We start from the raw sequence: 14,886 nt of genomic DNA, 5'->3' as shown, positions 1-14,886 counted from the left end.
TCAAGTTGCTGGTGACCTGAGGGTGTGCAAAGCAACGGCGCGCGTGAAAACAACTGGGTCAAGTTCTCCCGCGATGATGGACTTGCAGCCAATCAAATCTTGGAACAATTCCTTAAACTACATAGAATTGACAGAGGGCGCTATTCTATTTTCTGGTTTTAGCTGGCGCGGCGTCGTCTGTTGTTATGCAGAGTTTCTATCATCTGTGGTGTTTTGTTGCATGCAGAGTTTCTAATGGTGTTGTGATATCCTACTGATTCATTGCAGGTATTTAGGTAAGCAAACAGAGCCTGAAGATGAGGAAAATACCACTACACTCATGTGACTTAAAGTTAAATGTGAATTGATGTGTACAAATTAGTTGACCAAATATATGCAGTGGCTATCGTAACGGCGAATGTCGGACACTTCGCCCCATTTGCACGTCGCCCCATGTCACTTCGCCCCTAACCACTTCGCCCCATCCCCACATCGCCCCATCCCCACATCGCCCCATTCCCACATCGCCCCATCCCCACTTCGCCCCATTCCCACTTCGCCCCATTCCCACTTCGCCCCATCCCCACTTCGCCCCAGCCGTTACATGTAAAAAAAAAATCTCATTAGATTCACTAATTGCTAACCAACGGAAAGAATTAGCCCATCACCAAATGAACAATTCATAACCAACCTTTCAAGCTAGGCTCTCCCCTACCGAGAAAAAAGCTTGAAGTAAAAGATCCAACTTTGTTCCCAACCCGGCTATACCAACCCGTCTCCCACTTATCTGAGAACGACAATACCTTTGACATCCTAATTTCACTCTTTGAGGAACCAATCTCATCTAAATGAAGTTGTAAGTGTCACATATCAGACAAATTTTGACGGAACATTTTCCTCAAGGCAGTGAGTTCCTTTTAACTCACTGACCCATACCTACGGATTCTTTTGAATCCAGCCGCTTCCAGCGGCTGATGATTCACAAGCCAATAGGAGAGGCGTCTCTGAATGGGATAGAGCCATCATTTCTCTCATCTGTGTCTCGAGCACCTCATCAGAGAGTTTGTATTTTTCCTAAGTTTCTAGAATTGGGAGCATTTATTATCTGGGGTCTTTGGCAGTTTATTTGGTCTGCACCCCTAGCCTTCACCTTTTTCATACTACATGGGGCGAAGTGGGGATGGGGCGAAGTGGGGATGGGGCGAAGCGGGGATGGGGCGAAGCGGGGATGGGGCGAAGCGGGGATGGGGCGAAGCGGAGATGGGGCGATGTGGGGATGGGGCGAAGTGGGGATGGGGCGAAGTGGTTAGGGGCGAAGTGACATGGGGCGACGTGGAAATGGGGCGAAGCGTCCGACACCCGTAACGGCTGTCATGGCGGTATCGGGACAACTCGTACCCGGGACAACTCGTACCCGGGACGACACGTACCCCAAATTTGTGACCCGGGACAACTCGTACCCGAGACGACTCGTACCCGGGACAACTCGTACCCGGAACAACTCGTACCCGGGACGACTCGTAGTACCTTGTACTTTTCTTACCATTTACTTTTCTGTTCCTTTTTAGTTAGATGTAATTGACAAATCCGAAGATGTGGAAAACCAAAAGCCGTTGAGTTTTGGGGAATTGCCAGTGGTGACAAGCAAGAGATTGTTCTGGAGAGATTCTGGCAGCTGGCCGATGATCGTGGAGTTCGCCAAATTCGCGGAAGGAGCTTTAGCAATCATGAGCTTCGTAACTTATTTGATCTTCATTTATTGCAAAAACTTATTTCTAAAATAAGTGGACCGATTCATTAAAATTATAAAAATGTTACATATGTCACCTTCTACACTTTTTATGACATTAATTTTGATAACCATCAACAATCCCAGTAGCGTGTCAGTCTTTTGCATAATTATGTGAAATAATTCAAAAGTCACTTAATTAGAATTGTTAGCTTAGTGAGTAGCGTGAGATGCCATGTTTCACGCGTCATTGTGTTCCCGTTTGCAGGGCTATAACGCCAGCTACTAGGGCGGAGTTTGCTCGTAACTTATTTGATCTTCAGTTATTGCATTACTAAATAAGTGTACCGAGTCATTATGAAATGTTACATAATAATGTCACCTTCTACAGTTTTTATGACATTAATTTTGTCTTTCATTTCATGGGGTTTTATTTTACGGGGATAACTGACTCAATCAACACAAATTATCATACCATCAACAATCCGAGTAGCGTGTCAATCTTTGCCTATGTGAAATAATTGAAAAGCCACTTAATTACTATTGTTAGCCTTGTATAAGTAGTGTGAGATGCCATGTTTAGCGAGTCATTGTGTTCTGGCCCAATGGATAGTTCTGAAGACGCCGCTCCCGTTTGATCGGGGCCGCCCACGCCAGCTACTGGGGCGTGCAACCCCGATGCGTGGAACGCGACGTCGCCTATTGGGTGGCGGCTCTTCAAAAAAAGAGAAATCTGGAAAGCGATTGGTGGATTAAAAAGTGCCCAGAATCGCTGCAGAAGCCTGCAAAGTCTTCATCGGTTTATTCCAGTCTCTATTCACATAATTCCCAAAAAGAGATTGCATCAGAGTTTCTGAAACGGAATGAAAATAAAACAGTATTAAAAAAAAAAAAAATCTTTAGGCCAACAACAGAGAGACCTATTTAAATGAAAAACTTCTTCTCTATTTAAAAATGAAAAACGGAAATAAAATAATTGAATAATAATTGGTTGAAAATAAGTATGATAACAGTCGGCACAAGTAAGGCACAGATACGAGTACGCTGCACAGTGTTTTATTTTCAGACGGGTACGAGTTATCTCGGGTACGAGTTGTCCCGGGTACGAGTTGTCCTGGGTACGAGTTGTCCCGGGTACGAATTGTCTCGGGTACGAGTTGTCATGGGTACGAGTTGTCTCGGGTACGAGTTGTCCAACATTCGTCATGGCCATGATGGCTGTCAACCACCTTGATTTAGTTGATGAAATATTCCATGTCAGCATCTTTTGCTCTTGGAACCAGACTATCAAACGAATGGTACTCAGACTGTATTTCCCTTTAAAAAAAACATCCAAAGCCATAATATGGATCACTAAGAAAAAAATGAAATCTACTGCAATAAAAAGTAAGATTTGATTAAAAACATAAAAGTAAAGAAAGCGTTAAAAGAACGCAAAAAAAAAAGAAATTCTCACAAGCGTGAATTCCTTCCATTTTTTCCAGGTACCTTGTGTATGGTAGTCCAACATTTAACCATGGAGGTAGGATAAGATTGTGATATAGATTTGCAATGGTGTTTTTGTAATGCCGTAACGATAGCAGATGACAATCGTGTTATGGCTGCGTAACGATAGCCACTACAAAAAACTAATGTAAGAGAAAAAGGAAAGAAAGAACACAGTAACGAATCTTTAGTTTCTCTATCATAATTAGACATGTTCATCACCATGAACTAACCAAGGCAAAGACATCAAAGGCAAACGCTACCTTATCCATCACCATGGCAGACCTGAAGGAAGACTGGATCGATTTTGGCAAATTGGAGAAGGAACTTGATGCGGCTGTGGAGAAAGACGCTCGATACTGGCGAGAGAACGACGCCAAATTTCGTGCTGTGGACCAGCGGGTTGAGACGTATGAACAGTTTAGGTGAGACCAGTGGGTGTGGGAGGCGTGATTTGGGGGAGGGAGGGGAGGGGGAAGAGTAAAAGGGAATCAAAAACTCTGACCTCCAACTCTTTGCAGCACACCAGCAAGTCTCATATCTCTTTGAATGAGAGATTCACCACCCAGGGATGTAGTCGAGTCCATCACAAGTCCCTGGAAGTCTATCACAAGTCCTCCAGTCCCAATTCAACTCAAAGGAGCTTAGACAAAGGCATTCCTTTGTAATTGTTCATCCACTGTTACTTGTGACTGGACTTATAAACTGACTTGTGATTTACTTGTGACTGGGCTTGTGATGGACTCGACTTCATCCCTTTCACCACCTGTCTGTTTAAAAATATTAGGGTTTTAAAAATATTTAACCCTGTTTCATAGCTGGTAAATACCACTGAAGCACTTTTGCGCAACAGTTACAAAGCAGTGTGGGAGTGCAGAAGTGTCAATGCCTTTGGATTTTCCCTCCCACAATTCTATAAGGCAACTTTTGATATCAGCCCAGTGATTTCTGTGAAATCAGCCAAGCAGTGTTTATGATAAAGCCTATTCCAATATTTGTCAAGTACTCATACATGAAGTTGGACCAGTGTTGCACTTTTTTTGGATCCTATACTTGTGTGATGCAGGGTATGCTTATATTCTAGTTACATCCTGATTGTGAAAAAGACAATCTGCTTGTTTTGGGACTGAAATTCTCATTACGCTTTCAAAGAAATCAAACTTGTGTGAAAAAAAATCTACTTGTATCCCAGAGAGAGTTTTTCCAAACATACATGTACACAATCTACTCTGCTAATCTATACGCAACTTTTTTTTACAATGAGGTGTTTATCTCAAATTAGGTTTTGCCCTTCACCGACGTTTAAACACTGTATACTCAGTGTGTTACCTCCCGAGTGAAAGTTGGAAAAAATCACTCGGGTGGGATTCGAATCCATCACGACCTCCTGCTTTCTAGTGCAGATGGGTGGTCGAGTGGTAAGACATCTGCACTAGAAAGCAGGAGGTCGTGGGTTCGAGTCCCACCCGAGTGATTTTTTCCAACTTTCACTCGGGAGGTAACACACTGAGTATACAGTGTTTAAACGTCGGTGAAGGGTAAAACCTAATTTGATTTATATCACCCCGATGCAAAATTCCATGTTATAAGAGTTGTTGATCTGAATACAGGGATATAGTGAAAGCTGCTCACATCAAACCGTTGGACAAGAAGGACAAGATTGGGGAAGGGAAACGCAACCAACCGTGGAACCCTTACACCTCAAAGACGGCAGGTGCAGAGCCTCCCAAATCTGAGGACTTCTCACGAAAGGTAGGGTCATGCGACTAGTTATTGGTAAATAAATACTGTATGGAATTTGAAATCTTTCACTGAGAGTGCAGATTTTTATAAGAACTATCCGAAGGTAGTGTTCAAGTTGAGTCCATCACAAGTCCTCAAGTCTTGCAGTCTCAAGTCAAGTCAGAAGGTATCGCCATGAACTGCGACACTCATGTTACCATTTATCCCCAGTTCAGGCTTGTGACTGGACTTACGATGTGATTGGACTTATGATTCGTTACTTACTTTTGACCAGACTCTACAACACTGTCTGATGCAAAGGCACAATGACCTGCTGAACAATGGAACATAAAAGAAGAGGGGGGGATGTTTAGATTACTTAGAATTTTAGATGACCTTGATGATTTATGTCCCAATATGAACATTTGTTTTTCAACAGGAATCCAGCAGTCTCCCCAAGACCAGCCACGAATTCACGCGAGATTGGAAATCGCGCTGCAAAACACCCAGCGAGAAGTACCACTTACTCATGAGTCTCGGAGGCGAGCAACTGGGTCACATTTTTAGAGCCGAGATAGGCTTTGGTCTCCTAGGCGACTTCGTAACAGTGATGAACAAGGAGTTCCAGGGGAGCAATTTGCATTGCATTGTGGGTATCCTTGGGAGTCTGGCGAGAGCAAACCGGTTTGGGCTGTCGGTGGATTTCCTAAGCAAAACAGAAAGACAAGAGTGTGTGGAGTTGTTTCAGAAACTCCAACAAGCTTCCGAGGTTCAGGAGGAAAGTTCAGCAACTGCAAATGTCCCAAGCGATTCCAGAGCTGAAGAAGTGCCTTCAGAGACAGCAGTAAGTGCTGAACATCAGCTGCATCAAACGTTTAACGAAGGAACTGACACTGTTCAGGAGAAACTCACTTCACTGAGAGAAGTTTACAAGTTATGAGACAAGTAATTCAACAGTTTTTAAAGATGAGTCGTGTTTAAAGCTATGTTCCAAGAGATTGGAATTGCATTTATTTCTGTGTAAAAGTTTGCATCGTCAACCTGCTCTCTCTACCTTGGGCAGCACAGGTCACAAACCACTTGCACATAGCGCCCTCAATAGGCCAGGTTTTGTTACTGATTTCAGAGAAGATGAAAGTGAAAGGCATCACAGAACAAAGGCCAGTCCTTAGAGCCCTTTTAGCAAGAGTCAGGTTTGAGGATTCAAAGTTGCAAATGTTTATTCATTGTGAGTATAGCATGAATATGCAAAACAGCATGTACATAATTTGAAAACTCAACTATTTTATTGCCTTGGTAATATATGCCATACTGATTGTGCCACGCTATGGATTGCCAATAGCCATGAGCCATAATGACGTCACGCTTTGTTTACATGTGCACTTTCTTGTGAGAGCCAGGTAGAGATGAGAGCCACCTAGCTCCCATAGGAAAGCAGATCATGACGTCATTATGCCACAGGTTTATTTGGCAAATTAATGGCATCTAGGATCATTTGCATTTATCCCAAAAGTAACCTACCAAATTATTATTATCAAAAAGCTTACTTGGAATAAAGATCGTACTGGTGCCAAACAACCCGTGAAGTTATTCTGTTTGGATCGCTGTCATTTAGAAGACATCAAGAAATGTAGGTGACTTCCAACGATCAGTCAATTGACTGATTTTTGGAATAAAAGAGAAGTATTGACAAAATCAGGTTTCCTGATCAAAAGGTTGTGCATGGTTTTGCACAGTTTTCTCAAAAAATGTAGTATCCACCGAGTTGAAACTTCAACAGGTTGGGTTTTGAACAGCTTTCTTTGGATTTTGAGTGGTGTTATTATTGGAAACAAACAAACATGCATGAAAAACAAATGATCCGATATACCTGTGAATCAGCCATGTGCACTGAAATATGACGCGGCCCACTTCTTTGAATGAAAGGATAGTTCAGCTGGAAGTACCGAAATTGGAATTGCCACCTTTCTCTTTGTTAAAAATATTATAAAATTCTTCATCACTTTGAAATACTCTTTAGACAACAAAAACCAAAGGAACAAGACAACACAGTTACAAGCTCATCAGAAACATATCATTTATTTATTTGTTTTTGTTTTTGTTTATCTTTTGCCTTTGTACATGCAGGTAACTGATGCTAAACAGACAAGCCTATGGCATTCATTTGTCACACAAATCGACTTAAAAATATTTCTGGCGTGATTTTTTTTACATTTTTAAGAAAAAGTACCTTCATTATGAGGTACAATATTTATTGACAAGATTTTTAAATTACATGATCTCCAAAGTTGTTATCACAAAACACAAAACTACATGTATATCACTTTTAAAAAATAAGGGACAGAATCGAATATTTACGGAGGTGACTTTTTTGGTATAAAGATACATTTGCCATGTATAAATTTACATGCAGTATGGTGCAATAGGAACAAGTATTCAACTACGGACTTGATTATTAAGGGGTGATATAGTGGTAATGTTAAATCAATTACATATTAACATAAATACACAGACACTTCATATGCTTAAAGGAATCATTACAAGGAAAAATTATTATCTTGAAAACGTCCCTTTTTCAGTGCACCAGCTGAAATTTTTTTTTAATTCATTCGAAGAAACAACTGTGTTAAATATGATACATAAAAGAACAAGTTTGGGCTTGTGCCTAATTTGAAAGGTCCTGATACATAATTTGAATTCAAGGATTTTAACAATGAAACTGCTTTCTCGTAAAGGCTTTCTAAAAACATTTTTGTTTTGGGGTTACTTTGCTTCTTTTTTGGATACTTCAACATGATTCATGTTCAAACCCTTAATAGACGACAATGCCTGTGACGACTACTTTGTTACCTATAAGAGTACATCTTGCCACATTTATAACGAGCTTTACTCAATTCAAATATGGAAATTTAGAACCATAACTATCTCAAGTCATTGTTTTCCGTCTGTTTAGAACAATTTACCTTACGCAATCTTTCCAATTTCACTTTTAAAATGCTACAATCTACATGTATGTAGAGTTGATATAAGTGGAAAATAAAACGCAACATTTTCAGTGAAATTAACAATGGGTATTTCAAATTGAAAAGGGAAGGAATTAGAGAAACACGAGAAACATTATTTCAGCACAGGAAATGCAAGATCTTCAACAAAAGTGAACATTCTGGATTTTTTTTTTCCATTTTAATAGTTCATGATGCAAACTGAAACTGAAAATCTAAAAAGTATGCAAAATCTAAAGATGTAAAAATGCTTCAGTAAGACTCATGGGTCAGTATGATTACCCGGAAATAGTTTTACATATTTTTTTAAAAACTTTTTTTGGTTTCTGGAATATTTTCTGTGATGCATGTAGTTGAAAAGAAAAAACAAATGGTGAGACACTTGATATACATTTCTGACTTTACGAGAAAAACTTAAGTATAGAATTTCTTTTCACTATCTTCTATAGATTACTTTTCTTTTACTCAAAAATCAAACTCCAAAATTCGCTTTCTACGAGTAATACTAAATCATTTTTTTAAAGCTTTAAGCCAGCAACAAAAAAAATGAAAACACAACAAAGGCTGATGTTCTATCAGAAAAAGGAGGAAATATGTCAACTACATAGGATTATGGCACATGATTCATAGTGGTTATACACTTTTTTTTCATTGGATGAACTTTCTATATCTCATACAGCACTCATTTTTCAAATGAGATTCAAAGTAAAAGAACAAAAGATCTATAAAAAAAAAAAAAAAAATTACAAAAATGAACAGTGTTAAGATTCGGAAATATAGCATGATTTTTATCTCTTTACATAAAATAGGTTTGCAAATCTAAAATCCAGTTATACTCTGCTAATACATTTGATGTGACACTATGGCTAGCGTGGTATTTTTTCTGATATAGCTTTCAATAAGAAATCAGTGAAGTTGTCATAAATATCTTAAATACTTCTTGTGGACATGTTTCCAGTTCTAAAACAAAAGCCCAGCTTTTAAGGATACACCGTATCATCGTACTATCATTCACAGGCATTTCTACAATATAATTTCAGGTAAAAGAACAAGCTTTCAATAATCTACATTGATGAAAACTAAAAAGTTTGATCACGCAGCTTGCCGACACATTTTCAATTTGATCAGTGTTTTCAAACCACACAAAAGGAAGAGATCAAAATGGGAGAATAAAATATATATAGACAAACAAGACACACAGATAAAACTAAAATGGAGGATTTTCAATCCAGGGGCTGATAAACTCTTTATACATGTAATGATTGGAATCAAGGGAAATTGATGAGTTGTTGTATTATTCAAGAGACGCTTACATAAACTTCAGTCATTTCACTGGCATTTACTGGCCGACGACATCGATATAAACTTCATTTGTGGTCATATTACATCACTTCAAAAGAAAGGCTCCACCACATAAAACTTTCAACAAACCAAAAACAGAACATAACAATCTAAGTATGTTAACACAAGTCTTAGTAATACTAAGACACAATGACTTCATTTATGGTCAACAAGTTTGCCAGGTGTCCTGAGCATTCAGTAAAAAGACTGAATACCAAATATTTGACCCAGGTCAAAGTCTAAAGGTCAGACAGTAAAAGTATCGGATGATTTCCAAATATTCTTTACGACGAATCCAGGCACATGATCACTGTACACTCCGGGGCCCCCTTCAATGGAGAAACCATTGTGTATGCTATTGTAGAAGCTCCTGCCCTGTGACTGATCATCTGAACAATAGCTAGCACAATGCTTTCGCCATTGAAGGGGGCCTCCATGATAGAAGTGCTATTGTGCCCAGTTTGGTCTAAACGATGGTTACAAAATGTTTCCGTTTGGTTTCCTTCAAAATCCACAAATTTCAAAGCATTAAACAGACTCAATATACATCTGAAGATGAAAAAGTACGGGCATTTTGTTTAAAGTGGCACTTGAGGTTGGATTGTGATGTTTATTTGATAGAAAAGTGAACTAGTGGAAGAGCTCTTGATGCAGCAAAGATCATCAACCCTGAAGTCAATTCAGGTGCTCAAGTACTTCAATTCTCTCCAAAATCCACTTTGTACTTGAGTAACGTCTTCTTGTAGATGAAGCTGGGTGATCAGCTCAAGATGGCCATGAGGACATATCCTGAGCGTGCTGTGGTTCACGTGCGCACAGAGTATGTACAATCAATTTAAACTGAATTTGCAGCAACTCGGAGCTTTGCCACATGAGAGGGTCACATGTAAACATCTACACACGATGGAAATGACATATACTTGTCCTCTATTAACAATAATGTTTCCCATTTCCACCAGTAATTCACAGAGCCCATTGTCAACTATGTGGAGCAACCAATTCCATATACCTGCAAACTCCCAAATACTTAAGAAACACACCTACGTGAAGTTAGCGGGTACATCTTTTAGAATTCTAGCTGTTCATATACTCTGTGCGTATACCCCTGTGCATATACCCCCAGTGGTATAACTAACGTACTTGAGGGGCCTACACACTGGAAAATAGTACCCATGTACGATTAGTATGTGGTCCACAACAAAACAACGCTGTGTCACAAGGATCAACTTTTTGGGGGCCGCTGCACACCTGGCACACAGTTCACCGTTCAGTCACTGTACAGCTGTGTGTCAAACACTAGCACTAAAACTTGCAAAATTGTCTTCAAAAACTTTGAACAAGGTTTGTTTTGATATTGTAGAAACAAATAAAGGAAATGTGTTGGCCCACGTTTGGTGTGTCAATGGCTTCCCACAAAATACTTAAGTTATTGATAGAGTTCAGGCATTTCAGTGGCTGTAGGGTTAACAAGCATGCCAGTGTGCAGTCCAATTTACACATATTATTTGGTTTGTGCGTACCTCATGCATCAACCTATCAATTACATTCAGCATCCATTCAAATAACCAAAGCCACAATTAAAGGAATCCTTTAAAACCTTTTTTAAATTTCTTCCAAATTCTATAAGCTACTTTGGTTTGGGAAGAATTACAGACATGTGTTAATAACCATGAATATATCAAACCTCATCATGTCTTCAAAACACCTGGTTGTATGTATACATGTACTTGACTGCTCAAGTACGCAGACACAATCAGCGTGTCAGCATTCTATGTAACACACTATATATGAAACGGTATATACAAGGATATGAAAACTCACATCATTAAAGAATGTCACTGGTAGAAATACAGATTTAAGAAGTTAGGCTAAAGAAAAAAAAAACGTTTTTTGTGCTACTTATTGCTCCCTCATCTTGACCTTGTCAATCAGATCAGAGTGCCCACTGCAACAGGACGCAAACTTCAAATCTGTGTCCATCTACCCCACTCAACTTGGGTGTGTTTTAACTCATTTCAGAGGGAAAAAAAATAAATCAATAATAAATCACAAAATATAACCAATTTGATGCTCTTAAAAATCTGTGACTTTTAGTCATGTTTCCAACCTAATCATCCCAAAAATATTTTAATGCAGATGTCCGCCTGTTTTTAAAACAGACTTTCATTTGCATTTCAAAACGAATTTCAGTTCTCAACAGTTTCTTGGCAACTACCTTTGTGCTTTTTGCATTTGAACCACAATTTTTTTTTTTCTGCTTCGTGACCCAATGACACGCCAAGATATTTCATTCAAAAACAAAACAAGGAATAACAAAAAAGAAATTTGTATCAACTCTGCAGAGCACACTCACAATTCACAAACAAGCCTGCCCATTGGCTGCTCCGTTTATAACACGCTCTCTGATTGGACAATCCAAATTAACTCAACCAACAGGAATTCTTTCTCATCAATCTGCAGAAACGCCTTTGTTGTGCATTCCCATAAAATAAAACTACTGTGTACAACATGGAGGGTACTTAAATACTGAAGACGTAGACTAGTTGAGAAAAAAACTGGGTGCTTCCAACAGTGAACAGGATTTTACCCATGGAAACTTGCATTGAAACTTCCATTAAAATTAATCTCATATATGCAAATGCAGTGGATCTGATTGGCTTATCCTACACACTGTCAGCCATTACTGTCTTCTCATTGGTTGTCGGCTCTGTCAATCATTTCATTGATGAGGGCAGGGAATTTGTTGGGTAATTCTAACTTGAGGTTGAGTACTCTTTCAGCACCTGTTGGGAAAAGGAAGGAATTATGAAAAATGTATTGGACTGTAACAAGAAACGCTTCTTTTTAGGAAAGGATTCCTGTAGAAAGAGTGAGTTTCAAATGTGTGAGTGCGTAAAGGAGACATATCCACCAGTAACATTTCCACAGGCTAGAGGCCCCTTGACAATATCCAAAATCTCCATGATGGACCAAGGTTGAAACCCAGAGTTTTTGGCGACTCCTTCCACACTAGCAAGAATCTAACATGACATCTACATGGGCCCATGCTCTATACGGGTACAATGAACCCTTGATTGGGACCAGGATTAAGAGGCTCTACCAGGGTAGACAGGCCAAAACTAAGGCTGATCCATGTACACACCGGTGTCAGTGTGAAAGCTATGCCTTGGTGGAAGTGTTGGACTGGGCCCAGTTTTACCCACAGGGGACCCAAGTTGATCTTAACCGTTAGGCAAGATGGTATTGTGAAAAGGACTTAACGCTCCTTTACACGTCCCAATCTGTACTTACTCTTCACGCTGATACTTCGTAAGTCGGTGATCTTCATCAATATTTTTGCAAAGATATGTGGCTCTAGAGGGCGGCGTTTCTTGACGTATAGTCGCAGACCCTCCAGGAGGGGTTCCTGGAGTTTCTCTATTTGAACAGGATTCTCCAAGCCGGAGCGATCTATAACATGAAAAGACAATGAATGGTGATAGGGGTGTTTAGGGTTAGTATACGGTAACAAGGTCCAATGCTTTCTTCGGCAAGAATTGTAACTATTGGTGGACAGGAATTAATTCTTTCTGAAACTTGATCTCCAACAGTTACATGTATCTCTGTAGCACTTTCTGTCATTTTGACAGTGAGCTATGACTCCAAAGCTACATGGATGCCCTTAGAAATCTTTGCTGATGGAAAAGTTAAGAGTACACTTGAGTGCTCCAGGACACATGAATTGTTATACACTCTAAAATTAGCTAACCAATGACCATATCAGAACCAGGATCCAGTGTAGGCCATCAGCCTCGGTCCAAAATGTTGGCCACCGGTATCAAATGAGGGGAATAATCGTCATCGCGATTTTTGGCAAGGTATACACCTCCAGAGTTGGAAAATATGTGATAGCATTGCAGCGGTGGCAGCTTTTTGGGCGTTATCACCCTTTTTTTCAAAATGTCCATCAAAATGCTTGTTACCACTCTAGGGGTGGTATACCTTGCGCATGCGCACTATAATCATTTATGCCCTGATTTGATACTGACCAAACCCCCGGGCTGATTGTCTAGTGTGCAAATCGGTCATCTCTGGCTGTGGCTTTTGCAATCAGCCCATCATACTGACTGTCCAAAGCAGTGGCTATTCAGTATCCATGTGAGACAGCCTCACTGCCCAGTTGGACCCAATCTCATGGAGCTGTTAAGCAGGACATATTTGTGTGCTAAGCAAAAAAAACAGTGGGGTACCAGTCACAAGTACCAGTCACATTGCATGGAAGTTTGGCTGGTAACCTGCTTTTTGCTAAACAGATAATGGTCTGTGCTAAGCAAATTCTATGCTAAGCAGCTCCAACATGAGTTGTTTGTAAGACACAGAGCCCATTTAGGAATTTGTGCCCATCTAAGATTCTTTTACCTCCACTCATTATGAGACATCTATAACAAGTAAGTACACCTCCGTCTCACTAATCTCGAGCAATATAATTTTACAAGATACAGAGCCCATGCAGGAATTTGTGCCCATCTAAGAATCTTTTACCTCCACTGATGAGACATATGGCAGATAGCAATGACACCTCAGTCTCATCAATCTTGAGCTTGGAGATGGCCGTCGCAAACTGAAGGATGGTTTCCAGCAACCCACCGAACCCACCGCTCTTCAGCTGACTCTGACTCAGCTTAAGGCCGCTAGTGAACGTCACGCTGCCGTCTTCCATGTTGAAACGGGAGCTAATCCTGAGAATCTGTTGGAAAGGAGACGACAGTCAGGATGGATGGGGGAAGAAGGGATATGGCCTTTATAGAGTTGCCAGACAATAAAAGCCATTAGTGAAATGGCACCAAGTTCACGCACAGGTGGTATGTACACACTCAGTGCTTCCTCTACCATTTAGGACTTGTTAATTACAAGCGCACCTCAAATAAAGAATGCGTGCTCATAAATATGACATTACCTCAGTAATGAAAAACGCCAGGTAAGTCTATAGCATTTCTTATTTTGGTTGACCTGAGATCTGGCAAAATAAAAGGGATATAAGTGCGGTTCATTGACTTTGATCAATGCAATTCTTTCATCCCTGCTGATCAACTCGACCGACTTCTGAAAATAACACACAAGGACACGAGAAGATATTTTTGCTCTCCTAACTTACCCAAGTCCATAAAAATCTGCTCCTACATGTAGACTTTTCAGAATTGTGATGGATCAGAAATGAATACCGCAGAATCATTTAGTTAACAAGACACTTTTTTGTGCAAAGACGGTGCCTTGGAGTTGGACTCAGTGACCCAGTCAGTCAGATAGCCAGTCAATCAATCAGAGGACAATGGAATAGCAATTCAAGTCCAGCTTAAAAGCCAAGAGAGTTAGGGTTAAACCTAGGCAGAGAGAAATGCTAAGACGCTCGTCTTGAGAGATACGTTCAGGAATATGAAGCTCTTACCATGATTTCTAGGCATGCTGCCTTGAGCAACGTGATCTGGTCTTGAGTGGTTAGTCCCAGGAACCCGGGCAGCTTCTTAGCAAAGTCTACAACCATGATGATGGCTTTAGAGGACATGTCTGTCACATAGTTAAACAATGTCAGATTGGTGTCCTTCACGTCTAGTTGCATCGGCGATTCTTCAGGCTACAAGAGAAAACAAG

At 40.1% G+C, this 14,886-nt stretch overlaps 2 protein-coding genes across 7 annotated transcripts in view; one reads left to right on the top strand and one right to left on the bottom strand.

The window, feature by feature from the left end:
• Positions 1-137: 137 nt before the first annotated feature.
• On the top strand, positions 138-6,447 carry LOC119740250 (coiled-coil domain-containing protein 103-like). Of its 5 annotated transcripts, XM_038215501.1 has the most exons (5): positions 139-275; positions 3,193-3,230; positions 3,403-3,618; positions 4,804-4,945; positions 5,355-6,447. In XM_038215501.1, exons 3-5 carry the CDS (start codon positions 3,470-3,472, stop codon positions 5,853-5,855), a joined length of 792 nt encoding a protein of 263 aa, XP_038071429.1. In that variant the 5' UTR covers positions 139-275; positions 3,193-3,230; positions 3,403-3,469; the 3' UTR covers positions 5,856-6,447. The 5 variants fall into 5 exon arrangements, with proteins under 5 accessions (XP_038071432.1, XP_038071429.1, XP_038071431.1 ...); XM_038215504.1 differs by lacking the exon at positions 3,193-3,230 and having other exon boundaries at positions 138-275; positions 3,431-3,618; XM_038215503.1 differs by lacking the exon at positions 3,193-3,230 and having other exon boundaries at positions 139-267.
• Positions 6,448-6,977: 530 nt separating this feature from the next.
• LOC119740356 (retinoic acid receptor beta-like) overlaps positions 6,978-14,886 on the bottom strand; it is a 48,236-nt gene continuing 40,327 nt past the window's right edge. For both annotated transcript variants that reach the window (XM_038215624.1, XM_038215623.1), the window contains 4 exons: positions 14,684-14,869; positions 13,780-13,984; positions 12,550-12,708; positions 6,978-12,041 (listed from right to left, as the gene is read on the bottom strand). In XM_038215624.1, coding sequence (XP_038071552.1) covers positions 11,950-12,041; positions 12,550-12,708; positions 13,780-13,984; positions 14,684-14,869 — 642 coding nt within the window. In that variant the 3' untranslated portion in view covers positions 6,978-11,949. The remainder of the gene's footprint in view (positions 12,042-12,549; positions 12,709-13,779; positions 13,985-14,683; positions 14,870-14,886) is intronic.

This window comes from Patiria miniata, unplaced genomic scaffold, assembly GCF_015706575.1.
Source record: "Patiria miniata isolate m_02_andy unplaced genomic scaffold, ASM1570657v1 HiC_scaffold_5, whole genome shotgun sequence".
In the NCBI taxonomy this organism is placed as follows: Eukaryota; Metazoa; Echinodermata; class Asteroidea; order Valvatida; family Asterinidae; genus Patiria; species Patiria miniata.
The sequence above is the reverse complement of the archived record's forward strand: the minus strand, read 5'-3'. Positions and strand labels throughout refer to the sequence as shown.